The 16,868-nt window shown below is 41.5% G+C and overlaps 1 protein-coding gene across 3 annotated transcripts in view; it reads right to left on the bottom strand.

Annotated features, from left to right (window-relative positions):
* Positions 1–7,204: 7,204 nt before the first annotated feature.
* Positions 7,205–16,868, bottom strand: part of PRDX1 (peroxiredoxin 1) — a 354,741-nt gene continuing 345,077 nt past the window's right edge. The window contains exons 1-6 of one of the 3 annotated variants that reach the window (XM_066324971.1): positions 14,262–14,400; positions 11,371–11,487; positions 10,400–10,553; positions 10,010–10,132; positions 9,057–9,187; positions 7,205–7,587 (exon numbers count right to left, since the gene is read on the bottom strand). In XM_066324971.1, coding sequence (XP_066181068.1) covers positions 7,502–7,587; positions 9,057–9,187; positions 10,010–10,132; positions 10,400–10,553; positions 11,371–11,476 — 600 coding nt within the window. In that variant the 5' untranslated portion in view covers positions 11,477–11,487; positions 14,262–14,400 and the 3' untranslated portion in view covers positions 7,205–7,501. Of the gene's footprint in view, positions 7,588–9,056; positions 9,188–10,009; positions 10,133–10,399; positions 10,554–11,370; positions 11,488–13,515; positions 13,535–14,261; positions 14,401–16,868 lie in introns of those variants that run through there. The other 2 variants (XM_066324972.1, XM_066324973.1) reach the window with 2 other exon arrangements.

Here is a 16,868-nt window from a genome sequence, read left to right as displayed (position 1 = left end):
TAGCAATATCTATTCCTACTACAGTGATTTTGGAGAGACTTGGATTGGGCATTACTTTCTCTTTGCTAGGTCACTGGGATCCACAGCTGCAGTGAGTAGTTTTCTCTCCTTGCTGGTTGGAGTATGTAGCCTTTGTCTTATAAAATTGAAGTCTGAAAACCTGTTTGACTTATCTCATCTCTTATGACAAGACCAGACATGGTGAGGAATGGATCATCCTTGGATCCTGAGGCATTGTGAAGGCATTCTTAGTTTCAGCCCTTGCAAATGTCAAACAAGTAATTGCAAATACCCAGATAGATTTACTCATTCAAGTATCACATTTTAGATTTTAGAGAAGTTTTTCTCTAAATCCTATTTTTTAAACATTTATTAAAGACTCTTTTCCTCAGTATAACCAGTAGAGTGAGTATTCAAGAGCTGAACAGGAAAAATAAAAGAAATTAAAAGCAACTTGGATTTAAATTCAGTTTTAGCAACAAGGTATTCAGTATATTTCAAGCTAATAAAATAGCTTATGGAGAATTAACAAATTTGTAATAGCTTCATGCATTTACCATTCTTATTATCCTTATATTTTTCCTATTTTTAGTTCATTAATCTAAAAATAACTGATATTTTTATAACAGTTAAAGATTTGACAGACAATTAAATACAAAGCATGGTCTAATTTGGTGACCAGCAGCCATCAGGGTTGTTGCTCAGAAAAACACCTCAGAAAACACTGTTGGGGGATTTTGGTGTCGGTTTGGATCAGTTACATCTCAGTGGTGCAATAAGCACTAAAGTTTCTTTGTGGTATGAAGAAGAATGGGGCAAACTTAATTCCTGATACTGACTTACTTCCTTCTCCCATAAAAAGAGTGGCTTGTAACAATGCTGTTTTTCTCTAAACTATGGAAAATTAAAGATGTTTTGCTGTATAAATCAGTGCTGGTGTGTCAGACAAAAATAGCCAACCTTAGGAGAGCAGGGAACTCTCCTGGTTTGTTGTTTTGATGGATGTTTTAAAGTCTGGTTTGGGTTTATTGCTATGTTTTTGTTTTGGGTTTTTTAGGGTTAGATTGCCCTCCTCTGGATCAGAAACATAATTTTACTCATTCAGTTATAATACTCATGGTCTTTTATTCATTTGTGACCAAAATTATTGTTGGTGTAGTCCCTATTTGACATGGGTTTTATTTCTGAAAATGCACATTGACTTGAATTTAAATTGAATCAAAAACCCTCTGAGTTAAGACTGATGCATTTCAAAAAAACAAGATAGTGGCAGCTACTGATCAGTGCCAGTGTGGTTATCAGCACTTTGTTAAGCCTCATGCAAAAAGTGTATTTAATAAATTAACTTTCAATATTGACTTAAGCAGCAGCAGTTCAAAACTCTTCCTCTGAGGGAAGTGGTTTTACTGCTCAGTGCAGCAGAGAAACAGCTGCACCCCTGCAACCTGAACTTTCACAGATCCATCTACCAAAACAGACAAATGTATTCATGAGAGGGTTTTTGCTGTTACCTTGGCTTCCTGTGCTATCATATTTCCTGTGACAGATCATCCATCACGTTTCCCTCAGAAAACAGAACAGAGCACTTCCCTTCTAGGTTTTCAAGGAGGAAACAGAGAGCATCAAGGAACAAAAATGAGCTTTTCTTTTACCTCTGTGACTGAAAAAGATGTTAACATTCCTTAGGAAATATGGTGGGAAACTTGAAAGAATTAAATATTTATCATAAAATGAGCAGTAAGATATGTTAGTGGAATGCTTAAAATCTCTCCAGTAATATACCAAAATCTGCAAAATGTGATTATATTTGCATACAAATATTTGAAATGGCTACTACAATTCATTAATATTACAGCTATAATTCTAATGTTATCTTTGTTGATGTTTGTATATATAACTCAGTGAGAAAGCAATTTTACTTTTAATAACTGCATATGTTTTTCTTTTCCCCTAAGCACCTTGAAAAGTTTCTGAAAATCAAATGCATTTACACTAAGTTGCTTGCAGTTTTTTTCCTCGTGTAGAACAAACCATGGGACAGGAAAATTCCTTTAAGTGGATTATAGGAGTGGAGGGAGTAGAGTTTTCCTGTGTTTCTTAAATTTATGCAGAATCATTGCTTTTTCTGTGAATGCATAAACCCTCTCATTCCTTTTAAAGGAATTAGTCTTAGGTTTTAATTTCATGTTATAACATTTTTTCCAGTATTGTTCAGACTAGTCTTCCTGAATCATTCACTGTTGCTTCAGTCTTCCAAAATGTAAAAAGCGGCCTTATTGTTGTGAAAAGTGAATTTGATGAAAAGCATCAGTTTTAGGCTACAATGTTTTATTAAGTGTAGATTGAAGCCTTTTTTCCTTTCTAGACAAAAAATATTGGTTTCATTCATCAATGCAGATACTTAAAAAATCTGTTGCTGTGGAATATGGAAGATAAACCTATTGGACTTTGTGTGCAACCTTAATGACTTCACATATATTTACTCACATATCTGTGCTCAAATGGTTTCTTGCAAAGAAACATTCTAAATTCAGACCCGTGTCCCCATAATATGTACAGAGATTTAAGTTTCAGGTGAAAGAGCCAAATTTCACTTTGAAGTCCAAACCTTTCATCACTAGGTGTGGTGAGAATTGCTTCCCACAGACTCAGCCCTTGTTCAGGAACACTGCAAACAGTTCACAGCCTGTTCTCCTGCAGCCACCCAGGGGTATGCAGCATGGAGCCCTTGGTAATGCAGAGTTAGTTGTTTGACTGTACATTAACAGCAAACTCCTGTTTTTTCTTTCCAAGGATTAAAAATAGAGCTACTACATTCATGAGCAAAAATCACTGGATTTCCTAGTTCAGTGTTCTTTTTCTATGTACCATTAAATTGTATTTTTAAAAAAGGAGACAGTAACAGCTCTAACACTTTCTGAATTATTTGTCCAAATGTGCTGCATTCTACTACTCTGCATTTTCCTCATTTCACCCTTTGCAGATTAGAACCAAGACATTTCTGGTTTGATTCCTCTATCTGTCTAACAATATACATCACAATATACATTTGAAGACTGTCACGTAATGTAATACCGAACACCAGACCCACTGAAAATTTCAGGTTATTAATACATTTTTCAGACAGTTAATACAATAATCCTGAGTATTTTAACATAATCTTTACGTAACTCTTACTTTGATGTGTAACATTAGGGTTATGCTTTCATGGGGCTTTTGCAAACATACTTTCCTAACCAAAGGACAAAATTTTGCAATACCTGTGAGATATAAAATGCTTGCTTCTGTTCTTTGAACTGTATTGATTTATTGGACAATCCAATAACATATTCAACAAAGGCCTGATAAAAAGGCTGGAGTACTTGTGAGAGGGTTTTAAACCTTAGTAACTTTTCATACTCTTTTCCAAACTACTGAGAAATTTGCTTTGTTACAAAGGGATAATTCTTTAAACATTGAGGCAGGTTTTTTTCTTCTAAGTGTCTAAAAATAAATATGTAGTTGTTAATTTTGAAATTACAAACTCATAGAAGTAGAAAATCTAGTAAAGGTAAGGCTCTGTATGTTGAATATTGAATGTCACATCCTATGTATGCCAAGAAAAATACAATATATAGAATTTATCTGATGCACAGCTTTGTATTATACATACCAAGAAGCCCCCTGTTGCTCCTACACAAATGCTATTATCTGGAAACTTAATTATAAATATCTGCCATAAACATGAGGAAATATTTTTTTTAACTCTAGATAATATGGGAGAACACAATGTGTGTATATTGGGTTCCTGTAGCTAAGTTTGGCAGCATGGGGGTGACAGTGATGCCTTAACTTTTAGCTTTCATATTTTTCAAATTCTGTGCTGCCTAGGTGTGCAGTTCTGAGCATCATATTGTTAGTCAGTTCCCTTCACAGTGTAACCAGACAAAACAAATCCTTTTCCAGCTTGAGAACCAAGGACACTGTTACAAGCTTCAGGCCTAAAAAGCATAAACAACAGGGAATTGAAGAGAGCAATCTGGGAGGATGGGACTTCATAACCCAAAGCTGTAATTGGACAATTAACCCCAATATGCAAATAGATCAAAATTTATAAAAGTGTGAGCCCTCATGACCAGTCATCCATTTTGTGACCATCCTGGGTGTAGCCCTGGCCAGGCTCTTGTACTGCCCAAGGTGTATCCTTAAAGGTTTTTTAATAAATCCCTACTTTATTCTCTTAGCTCTGTCTAGTCTCTGTTCCAGATCAGCCTTCTCAAGGCATCAGCAGGGGTGGCTTCTGTGAGAAGCTCCTCAAAGTTTCCATGTTTCCAAGGGGGTCAATGCCAGCCAGCTCTGGGATAACAGAGCCAAGAAGTGGGGGACAATTGTACAACAATCTGCAATTGGAGAGAGGAGTGGGAGAATGTGAGAAGAGCAACTGTGCAGACACCAAGGTCAGTGATGGAGGGGGAGGAGGTGCTCCAGAGCACAGATGTCCCTGCATCTTCATTATTTCTCATTATCCTACTCTGAATTGATTGGTAATAAATTAAGCCAATTTCCCAAGCCTGTTTTGCCTGACACAGTAACTGCCGAGTGATCTCTCCCTGTCCTTACCTTGACCCATGAACCTTCCACTCTATCTCTCCCCTGTCCAGCTGAGGAATGGTTACATAAACCCCCACGAGTCACAGCAATCAGCTACAAATATAGAGATCTAGGATAGAGACACAGTAAGACATATTTCAGTTTCCCTTCACCTGACTATTGTAAAGAAATAAATGAATAAAGGTTCTATTTATAATAAGCATCCAAACTAGGAAAATAGATATGCAGTCATTCACACATTAAAAAAATTAGCAAATGTCACATCTATCCTTTCTGATTTGCATCGTCAGGGAAAATCCCACTAGGCAGCTACCCATCCAGTCAAACTCAAGCATTACTTGAGTGAGGTCTTTGCCTCACTGGGAAATATGGCACCTGTTGATTGTGAAAGCAAAAGTAGTTCATAGTTGTAGTGAAAATACAATCTGTATCTTGGTACCTGGAAAAAACCCACTTCAATTAATGATTAAAAGAATAAAAAAAAAAAATAGTTATTTGAGTATCATAAAAGTTACACCAGAGTAAGATGTCATTTTGCAAGGAGTGGGGTGTAAGCCCCAGAACAGTTACTGGAGATTCCAAGCTACATCTGAATCAACTGAGAGTTTAAACAAAGAAATACTCTTCTTGGTTTGAAGAAGTTTCCTTACGTATTTTTTGTGTGTCACGCTCTTGGAAATTTAATGTAAACATTAAAATGACATCATAGCAAACCTTCCTGGGAATGACTCATGTGGCTGAAGAATTAAAAAAAATTGTTTAATTGCACTGGTTCCCACTGTCAATTGTTTGATGCATGCATGTAATCCAGTTCCTAATCCACAGGGATTTTGTTTCTTGGCTGTTTCCAGTTTTCACAGTATCATCACTCACCTGTGACTGAGATGTTTAAGCAGGTACAGTTTGTAGCCTCTCAGTGTGGGGGAGCTCAAGGTGGGCAGGACACACAGGAATTGACAGCACATGAAGGAAACTCCTCATACCAGAGGAGTGGGATGAAGAAATGAACACAAGGGGTGTTTCTACAGGACACTCATATGCCCAGATGTGCTGCAGGGTAGCTCTGACCTCTCCACAGCACCTGCTGGGGTTGGAACCACCCTCAGACCCTCACCTTCCTCCCAAGGCCTGGGACGGGCACATAAAAATCCCCTTTTTGGAGAGAGTTTCAGGAGCAGAACATCAGAAAACCCCTTCATCCTCCATGTCCAGGGGTAGGTGACCGAGTAGCTACAAAATCACTCCGTACAACTACCTGAAAGGAGGGTGTGGTGAGGTGGGTTTGGTCACTTCTCCCAACTAACAAGCAAGGAGAGAAGAGGAAACAGCCTCAATTTGCACCAGGGTAGGTTTGGATTAGATACTAGCAAAAATTTCTTCACTGAGATTAAGTTTTACATTAGCTTAGCCCTAACTTTACTCCTTTTTACTTGCTAGAAAAGAAAGTTCGGTAACTTCTTACTCAGACATGCTTCTTTATATTAATTTTACTTTGAACCATATAAATGCTCCTGTTACTCATCAATGCCTTCCTGGGAAGCTCATTTGTTATCTTGAGACTTTGGATTTTTTAAAAATTAAGTAGAAGTGACCCAGCTAAACATTACTTTCACATATCTTCAGAGATTAGCTACTTTAGTAGATATTCAAGTATTTGGTATCAAGGCTTCTGCCACATACTTTTTGCAGCTGTACTAAACAAGTTTACTACTCAAGGCATACAACTTCCATTTTTGAGTGACGTAAGTAGCCCTGGTCCTCACCTTTGGTGTTGCTGACTTTAAGCAGGACAGAACTTGTTTATGACTTGAGCTGAAGAGGGTTACAAGGTCCAGTAAGAGTTTAATCTTTACAGGTACATGAAGATCACAGGGCTTTACCTCCCTTGCATTGTTAAGCAAGAACTCATTACCCAAGTCCTCAGCTTTGAAGTTCAGCCCCGTCAGGAGCCACCCTGAACTATGAAGCTACACAGCAGTCACATCTTTGGTGTAACTTAAGGCCAGTCATGTGCTCTGAGTTTTACATAATCACTTGAAATACAAAGATTAAAAGGCTAAGTACACCTGAGTACCAGATTTTATAATGCCACTCTTTTGATCTAAATCATATGACTACAAGCTAATGGATAACTGGCATATTATCTATGACTCCTGTGACATGTAGTGGGAAAGACTGTGCGTGAATGTTGTATATCCAAGAAGTTTGCTTTCCAGAAAGCCCAGTGCTCTATTCTCATAGAGACAGCATTCAAATTCGACGTTGGATTCCCAGGAATGACATGAACAGTCAGTTTTGACTGAAGTAGATGCCAGAATGACTAAGTTGACATGGTACATGAGGAGATGCCCCACCTTTGTCAGTCACATGCTCCAAGCTTAGTGCCCAGAGCTTAAGCCCAACAGCCTGATCCTCCCTCTAGCAGCCAAGCCACAAAGAGTGTGAGCAGTACTTTATTACTTCAAGATGAAAACCAAGTCTTTTTCTCTCCATTCTAATGGAGCCATAGTAAAAGGCCTCTAGGACTCAAGATGTCTACAGAAAGCTTTCAGAAGTGTAGCCTGCACTGCTTCCCAGGTCTCCTGATGACTACATACAAGAACAGTAGACAGTGTGCTCTTTTCACAAGTTTAATAGAGTTACAAAAGGATACCACTGCTCTATGTAACACATGGCTAACCACAGACACAGCATTGTCACTAAGGTCAACAGGGCTTGACGTACAGATACTGATCGTTAGGATTTGCTATGAAGGTACTGTCAACAGGATAAACTTTCCTTCAAGTAAAAAAGTTACTGTTTATAACTATTACATGATCCCTTGACTCAGATGCAGTGACTTAATCAAAGTTCAGTAACTGATACTTGCTCTTTATGTAAGGCATACTAGTTTCACACTCAGGCTGAATGTTTACTTCTGCTTGGCGAAATATTCTTTGCTTTTCTGAACATCAGGCTTGATTGTGTCACTCCCGGGCTTCCAGCCAGCTGGGCACACTGAAATGATAAGAATGTTTAAGTCTTACCAGCTGCTCCTGCAGGACATGTTTCACACAACATTAAAACAAAGTAGCAGCTCAGAACAGGACAGATCTTTGCAATATACAGACAGGCACTCAGTGTCACATTATGCTCTGTTTTGCTTGTTTCTATTTGTTTACTCGGCAGTAGCATCCAAGGAACCAGGAGCCTGCCCAGACAACAGTGCGTCCTTTACACAAGCACCTCTCCCAGCCCCACTTAAAAGCTTCTGGGAAGTTTGACAGCAAAAGTAACACCAACTCCACCAGCCCAGGTCAGAAAGGCTCTAACACCACACTACACTTATCTCCTTGGATCCAGCCAAGTCTGTACTCCCCTTATCTTTAATCCACCCTGGTCCAGCTCTCCAGTTGAATGGGGCAGGGGAAAAAGCGTTTAACTATCACTGGTTTTCCTACATGGCTATCAAAAAGCCACCAGGATGCAGAGGTTGCATGGTCTCAAAACTTCCAGCAGCTCCTTGAGCAGCATTTGTTGAACAGTGTTCCTTCTTTACTGCCATGGAATGCTGGATGTGGATGAGTGGAGTCCTTGCTCCACTCAGGACTGGCAATTTTAGCCACAGTATGCTCAGCTTCTGAGTGTTGCTACACACCTTACTCTGGTCTGTCTTGATTTAGATGAGACTGAAGTTCCAAAGGAAAACCTTTTGCCAGGTTTTGACTACTCAAAGCCACAGGAACGCTTCATTTGCATGACGTGTGACCGCTCCATCATCAAATGTTTGGGATATCTCCTCACATGACGTATTTATTTACCACAGTCACGAGAGCAGCTTATTTTAATAAAATCTGCCACTGATTTACCACTTCTGAAGCACATCAAGTATGATCAGCAGCAACACGTCATTAGTTACTGACAGCTGAAGACTACTAACACCTGCATAACAATTTTGAGTTTCCATAACTTGGTTTGAAATTTTTATCTGCAGTGCCTTTTTTTTTCTTTCACTCTTGCAAAAAAGCTGACAGTATCAAACACCTTATTCCTCCTGAACTATAGGGACAGAGACTCTCATCCATTTTACCCTCACTATATATTGACAGAAAGATCAGCAGACTTTCTGTGAATTTAAGTAATTTATGCAGTCTAACAGGCTTCTGTTAGAATTTTGTGTCAATTACTTTCTGTGTCTAATTGAAAGAAACAACTTCTATGTGCTGGACAAAACATCCATCACCAAAGTGATTTAAGTGAAATCTCAACATGAGCAAGTACTCAATGGATAAATAATTGGAATAAGACAAAGCATTATGGTGTCCTTCAACAAACAGATTTACAGAATCAGCTGCATTTCAACAGTGACAATTACCTGCTGTGCACAGATTGATACATGTACTTAGTACCTTTCAGTAACCCTTGATTTAACCTGCTTAGTTAACACTGTTCTTTAGAGAAAACATTAAATTGAGAAGCACTCTTACCTTCTCCATGTTTATCTGTAAACTGGAAGGCCTGGACAAGTCTTAGGGTTTCATCAACAGAACGGCCAACAGGAAGATCATTGATTGTAATCTGCCTCAAGATCCCCTTGTCATCAATTATGAACAGACCCCTAAAAACAAACAAGAAACAGCCCTGAAGTTAAGCACAGCTTTTGAAAGGCTGATTAGACTGATGTGAGTTTCAAAAGCCCAGGTTCACTATCTGATTATGGCACCATTTGTGCCATTTACTGTGACCTCTTCCTAGAAAGGAACCCCTTGGTGCATGCACAGCATGGAACAGCAGCAGCTGAAAGCCCAACAGGAACTAGGAGAGACAGGAGGCAAGTCAAAGCACTGACACAGGAGAGAAGTGCTTCCTATTTAAGGCAGATAGTAGTAGGGGAAAAAAAAGGAAGAGAAACCCAAGGAAAAAACAAATTCAAGGAGAGACATTCTTACATTAAAAAATCCTCACTACACACTGTTCTCAAAAAGACAATAAGCAATATCTCATCAGTCCTCCAACCATAAGGTTAAGAGTTAGCAGAAGTTCAGCTCCCTTGGCAACTTTTATGAAGAGCAGACTAAAGACTTGGGGTTTAATTAATCTACACTTCGATCACTAGACTAAATACCTGCTATCACTTTCACCACTTGTAGGTCTTGCATTACCAATGTTTGCAGCTCACCTGAATGAGACACTGCCACTGAGCAACAGGCAGTCAAAGGGAAGCAGATTTAACTTAAAAGTACAGGAAGCCTGGGCACCACAGAGAGACAGGGAGCATCTCCCCTTGTAGGAGTGTCTGACAGCCTGCAGGAATTCACACCCAGAACAGCCAATAGCTTTAACTGGCTGCAGGTGTTCAAGTGTACACAACTTGTGTTCATCTGACACGTCCATGCATTGCACCAGAACTTTATCAGCTCGTTTATCTCTGGCACATTACCTGTATGCAATGCCTTCATCCTCCTTCAGCACTCCATAATCTTTGGCAATGGCACGTGTTGTGTCAGAAACCAGGGGGATTTTCATAGTGCCCAAACCCCCCTGTTTCTTAGGAGTATTGATCCTAGAAGAAGAGAGGTTTACATGTTAAAAATATGGACAGTTCAGAACGAGGGCTCAAGCTACATACAACAGAAGCTGATCTTTTCTGCAATATCACACTCAATCTGACATGTGGCAACAGAACTGATGCCCAGTATGCTCAGTTCTGTTCAGAAGCACCTGGCAACACCAATACTTATCACGTGCCTTTGAATACACCCAGGACTCAGCTCCTGCAAGGACTGAGGCCAAGCAGAATTATCTCTTGGGTTAAAAGGCTGATTCTTACCAGGCAAGGTGACAGAAGTGGGAGTCAACAGAAGCTCCAATTACTTCACAGTTGATTTTCTTGAATTCATCAGCTCTGTCACTGTAGGCAATGATTTCAGTTGGACAGACAAAAGTGAAGTCCAGGGGGTAAAAGAAGAACACAACATATTTTCCTAGAAAAGCAGTACAAGCAGTTATTGTTAGTTTTCTAAGAAAAAGCAAACAAACAAACCCCATCAAAACACAGAAAAAGCCTAAATAATAACCTTAAAACCCTACCCAATTGAAGTCTCTAAACCCAGACTGTCAAATTTAACAGGGAATGCTCATCTCCTGGGTCTACTGCCCCAAGTACAGCTCTGGGTATGCTACATCAGAAGACCCCATGGCTAAACCCTAAACAAAAATGTCACAGATTTGAAAGGCTATCAGCCAAGGAGACACTTTAACTGAGTAGGTGAATAGTCTATACCTACTCATCATCCTCATGCAGCCTGCAGCATCATTAGAAATGTATTTTTAAAGCTATCAACATGAGTACTTGATTACTTCAGGCTTTCCCTTTGTTTTTAGTGAAGCTTTTTTTTTTGGCAAAGCAGACATATTGCCAGCACTCTAGAGAAAGGGACTGTTGGTTAGATGAAAGAATTTACTTTCCATTGACAAAGATGAGACAGAACATGTTGCTGTTTCACAGTCTGGAAATGTTACACCAGTCTCAGTACAATACAGGGATATGAGCCTGATGCAAGGTAACAGTTTAGAGGAGTTTTATGCTCACTGGTAACAGTTATCACACCTGGGCCATTCAGCCATGTTGCTGACAGCCTTCTAAGCATACTCCAGCCACCACTGCACAAGTTCCGATCTTCAGCCCACTGCCAAGTGGTCACTATTATTTCAAAACCAAACCAAGATGTATTTTCAGATACCCTCCAGTCCTTCCTATGGCCAGACTATCTGTGTAATTAGAGAAGCATATGAAATTACCTTTGTAGTCAGAGAGTTTGATGTCTTTGAACTGTCCATCTGGCATTACAGCCGTGGAAGTAAAGTCAGGAGCTGGTTTTCCAATGAAAGCCTTTCCTGAAGACATCTTGATTTAACCTAGACAGGAGTTAACCCCAATACAGTTAGATGGTAGTACGTTTGCAGCTGGAAGTAAGGACTTATTTTAAGTATCTTATCAATCTAGATTAAACATAAAAGACAGTTTATCAGCACTTGGTCTTGCAACAAGGCTTAGGTGTTAAATAAGTTTTGTCACCTGGGGGCAGTTGAGCCACCATAGAGATTATCAGCACTTCAAAATGTATGGCTCATGGCCGCCTAGAGACACAGTCATGGTTATCTAACCAGTAACAGTTCAGAGTCTGGAAAAGAGCTAGCCTAGAGCTTTAGCAGCACTAAGAAAACCATCCCATTCCACATGGTAAAGGAGTAGAAAGTCTGTTTTTTAGAAATTTCAGTGAGAAGAACCTTGTTCAATTTTACAAGGGAACTTAAGACCTGAAACTTGATCTTCCTGTTGATTCTGAAAGAAACTAATTTCTGTTAATCCCCAGGGAACATGGTTCTATGTAACCACACTTTAATCTTTTGAACAGTTCAACCCTTTTTTATTTGCAACCAGAAAGATCTGTGGTACATACAGAAATCACATTCTATGTTAATTAGAATTTCACCAAGTCTAAATCAGTACAGCCAGGTTGTTCCCCCTCTAAGCCTACTGAAAAAAGAATAAAAGGGCACACAAGGACAAGAGAACACTACTTCTGGCTGTCTGCCCCAAAAGCTTGTCATCTGTAATACACCCCATGCAGTATTTTTGCTCAGTCTGAGAATGCAGTATAACACTTTAGACTTCCAAAGCATAATATTTCAGATAGGCAATTCTATAAACCTCATTTCTGCAGATCACAAAATATTCTTAAGAGTTATTTCACTACACACTGCAGCACTGGCTACCTTGGAGATAAAATACACCTCTCAAAGGTTAGCTGAGTTTCATGTTGCTAAGGAAAGCCAAGAGCCAAGGATTGTTCCAAGCTGTGCCTGCAAGGCACCAAGTCCGTTCTAAAAAGGGTTGAGAGCACCTCATTTCTTGGCTCCTTCCCCCTTGACAGCAATTTTTTTTTTCCTGGAGAACAAGCCCACAAGTCAAACATTTAGCTTTGAACCCACACCTAGGTTTTTTAGCAACGGTTTTGCTTTTGAAAGTTTCTCTCGCACACCCTGACAGTAATGATCCACCTCTCAGTTTTCATTTTGAGAAGTGCCCACACATTCAGCATTTCTAACTGTGCAACAAAGCTCCTTATCCCCATGTTCATCCACGGGGTTTTAATCCTTAACAGCAGCAGACTGGGAGAGAATGTGGCAGCCAGGGCTAGAGATCATTTGCAGGATGCAATGAAGCAGCCTGGCAGGAGGACATCAAGAATCCGGTACCACAAATGCAGCTGTGGTTCTCAAAGTGCAGTTCTGCAAGAGGGACAGGGGAACAGCCACTGCACAGTATTTATTTGAGATGCCTCCAACTAGCGAGTTTTATCTTATAAGCAAGAGCTGCTGGCCTGGATTGCAAGACCCCACATTTTTATCACTGAATTACATTATTTTTCGTTTTCCAAGATCAAGGCCATCCTTTTGCTCAATACTATGCCAGTCCTTCTGTATTTGTTCCATCAGCAATCCTCTGGAGTATTTCACTAGGTAGTCAAGGTCAGACTGCTCTTTGATACTTCCCCTTTCTAAACTATACGTTATTGCACCTTTCTCTGGTAACAATAAAATATTTTAATAACTGCAGGAGACCTTGGCTAGCTCACACTGCATGTGCTTTCCTCAGAGCACCCACTGTGACCTGCCAACCCTTGTGCTTCTCCATGCGGGGTCAGCGCGTGTTCTGCTCGGATTTTTAGCCACAGCATTTCCTAACCCGCAGAGGAGCAGACCACAGAATCATTGTTACTTCCTTTCATTCCGGAGGAAAGTAGAATGAGCACCATAAATCAAATACACGCGAATCCGGCTAGAGTATCTTGGTTGCTCATAGCCGCAGACGGCCTCAATTATCTTCAAACTGCAATTATAATAAGCCAGGCCTGCTCTCTTGAGCGAGCGATTTCATACCTTCAGGGTGCCTTGAACAAAAGCGAAAGGCCGTTTCAAAACACACCATCAGCCTCCCACTCTGTCAACCTTCAGACTGTCACAAAAACTCGGTGAGGCCACCGCAGCCGCGGTCGGGGTGCGACACCGAACCGCGGGCATCGCGCACGGACCGCGGCACGCGTGCTGGGTGCCCAAGGGGCTCCGAGGCCACCTCCGAGCCTTTCCACCGCCCTGGGACAGGAGAATCCAGCCCTGCATGCCCCCAGGCCGCATCCAGCGCTCGGGTTTGGGGTTTTTTTTAAGGCTTAGAAGCGAGATGCCGCCTGGCATGCGGCGGGAAGGGGCCGCTCGGCTCCCGGCAGGCGCTCTGCGCGCTCCCCCCGCGGGCCCTCCCTGCGGCTCCTCCCCGCGCAGCGCTGATAAAGGCCGGAGCGTTGGAAGGACTTATCTGCCCGCTCTCCCCGCCAAAAAAAAACCCCAAACTGAGACCAGGGAAAACTGAACGCGGGCTGCAGGCGGCAGCCGCAGCAGCGCGATCCTTCGGGAGCGGGACGCGGGAAGAAAGGGCTCGCCCTACGCGCAACGCTCAAGGGCGCATCTGCACAGAGGGGGAAGGGAATGCGAACAAAAACCCCACTCAAAACAGTAATAATAATAAAAAAAAGCCCACGTAAAAATAAAATAAAATTAAAAATATAAACCACAAAAAACCCCACAACCACTGTGTAAGGCCCACAGCGACCCCCGCCGCCCCGTACACTCACTCGGAGCGCCGAGCCGATCCCGCACACGCAGCAGCAATAACAACGCAGCGCCAACTGCGGCAGCCGCGCCGCGCCGCCGCCTTTATAGCAGCGCGGATCTCGCGAGCGGACGCGGCGGGCGGCGGCGCCTGCAAGGGCAGCATGACTTGGCAGATCCGCGGCCGCCGCTCAACGCCGGTCATTCTCCGGAGAGGTGCCGTGGAAATACCCAATGCCGCGGTTGTAAACGATTGATGGGCTTGGTGCAAGAAGCGATTGCAATTTTAGTGCCTTAATTGACGGAGCTATGATTATTTGAAGTCCTCAGAGGGTACGCAGGACTTTGAGAGAGAGTAAGGGATGACTGGTGTGTCATTCATGTGATTTAAGTGTTGGCCATTGACAGAAGTAAAACGAAACCTCTCAGGCACACAGCAGTGTGTGTTCGCAGTGTTAGAGAGGTGCGGTGTCAGATCTCCATCCTCTGGGTCTGCACTACCCACTGCCTGCTGTCCCCGATACTCGTTCCCAAGGCTTTCATTGATTCCTCTCCATCAATGGGAACACCGATCCAAGTCATACAAGTCAGCAAAAGATGAAAACTAAGCTTAAAGTCTAATCGTTGAGCTTCAGTGGTAGGATGGAAACCCTTGGAACCCTTACAGTTAGTTCAGGAGTTTTGCATCATTCCCTAGTGAAGCTGCTCTGAAGGACCTTTAACCTCAGTGATCCCTCAGAGGCACTGTCTTTGAATACAAGAGTGAACAAGAAGTGTGGTACTTTTTAAGGGCCAAATTCTGAATTTAAATGTGAAAGCTTTAATAAATAATGAATACAAAAAGCCATTAAGCCATATCAAGGACAAAAATGCTTGTTTCTGTCGAAAATGATAAATGTGTTCACCAACTGATTTTTACTCATCTGTTTTGCAGTTTACAGTTGTGTTTCTTATACCTGTTAAAACTTGATTATAAATTGTAATGAGGAGAAAACCACAAAGGATTAACAAACTTTAAACGTTTGTAATCGAGATCACTGTGTAGAGTTGCTGGGTGACCTTACCCACGTAGTGGTTCACCCAGGGATGACTCATTTTGGGACCAGATGAAATTAATCCTTAAATAATGAAAGCAAATAACATGCATATATGTACTCAGGGAAAAAAAAATCTGCACTCACTTTCATGCAACTAATTAATCTACATTTATTTCTACTGCTGTAGCACACCTAATCTTTTACAGGAAGAAGTTTGCTATTTTCTTAACATCAGCATTGTCATGAGAACTGAGGTCCATCTATTGAGACATGTATGTACCTCCCCATCACCTCAGGCCGATAAACCTGTGAACAGATTAACCTCTGAAAGGTCAGGCAGTCTTAATCAAAACCTCCAGAACAATGTAGTCCCACTGCAACTCTGGTGTGTTGATCAGTGGACAAAGCAATAATGATCTTATCATGGTTTCTTACTCCTTTAATGCTTGGTATGCTCATTTCTCATACTTTCAGATGCACAATATACCCGGTATGGTCTGCAGGTTGTTCCAGGTTTGGGCCAGAAGCATTGTCTTTCCATTCATATGTCCATGGCCTCATTACTTTTGATTAATTTCTGAGCTTGTCTTTCCAGACATCAGGTTTTGGAGACTTTGGAATAATAAATTGTCAGGGCCACTCCTTGTTCAGTGAGCACCTGGGTTTCTGTAGCCTTTCTTAACCTTTAGATGTAAGATGCTATTTAGATTAAAACAATTATGTTTTCTATGGAAAGAAAGGGCATGCCTACCCCCGCAGGTGGTGGAAGGATGGAGTTCTCTCCTCACTTCGCTTCTCCACACAGCAGTGTAACTGTGGTGTCATGTTCTGCTAAAATAGCTGCCAGACAGGATCAGCTTGTACCTGATTAGCATGGAGCATCAGAGCCCAGTGCAAACCTCTCTGCACCCATCCACACGGACAGGGACACAATAAGGACTTCATCTATCAACAAAGAGGAGCTGACAGGCCCTGCAGTGCCAGAGCACTGAAACTACCCAAACTGGGAGCCAAGCTAGCTTTCACATCCATCATTTTGATCACAGTATCTCCCATGTATCTTGGTTGGGAATGGGCCCCTGATGTGAAAAATAAAAACCCTGCTGTGTGTAAAAAGAAAGGCAAAGAAACTGGACCTGTTTCAGAAAGTAACCACACATTTGGGTTTCTATGCATTTGGGAATGGTTTTGTATAAGAGTATCAAAGTTTTCCAGAGTAAGATAAACTTAGTTAGAATAGTAATGGATTTGGCAACACTGGGTATGGCCCTGGAGCACACAGCAGAGGTAACCCCTGCATGCCTTTAAAAGCCAGTGCATTGGGACACCCCCACACATTCCCTGTGGAGATCATCACTGCATGTGCCAAAAGCCCACTGAGCCCTGAATATACCAAACCTCCTACGTACACATGGTACTACCAGAGGCACAGTCAGAGTCGAGTGGGGACAATTTAATGTGTGCAGAAAGTCAGCTGACAAGTCAACAACTGACAAGTTCCATGGGATATTTAGGCACAAGCAGCTGGGGCACAATCATTTCAATGAAAACAACCGCATATCATTAAATATACAATGCACGTAGAATCTTCAC

The sequence above is a fragment of the Sylvia atricapilla genome, chromosome 9 (genome assembly GCF_009819655.1).
Source record: "Sylvia atricapilla isolate bSylAtr1 chromosome 9, bSylAtr1.pri, whole genome shotgun sequence".
NCBI classification, from domain to species: domain Eukaryota; kingdom Metazoa; phylum Chordata; class Aves; order Passeriformes; family Sylviidae; genus Sylvia; species Sylvia atricapilla.
Note: the sequence above shows the minus strand (reverse complement) of the source record. Positions and strands in the feature narration are given on the sequence as shown.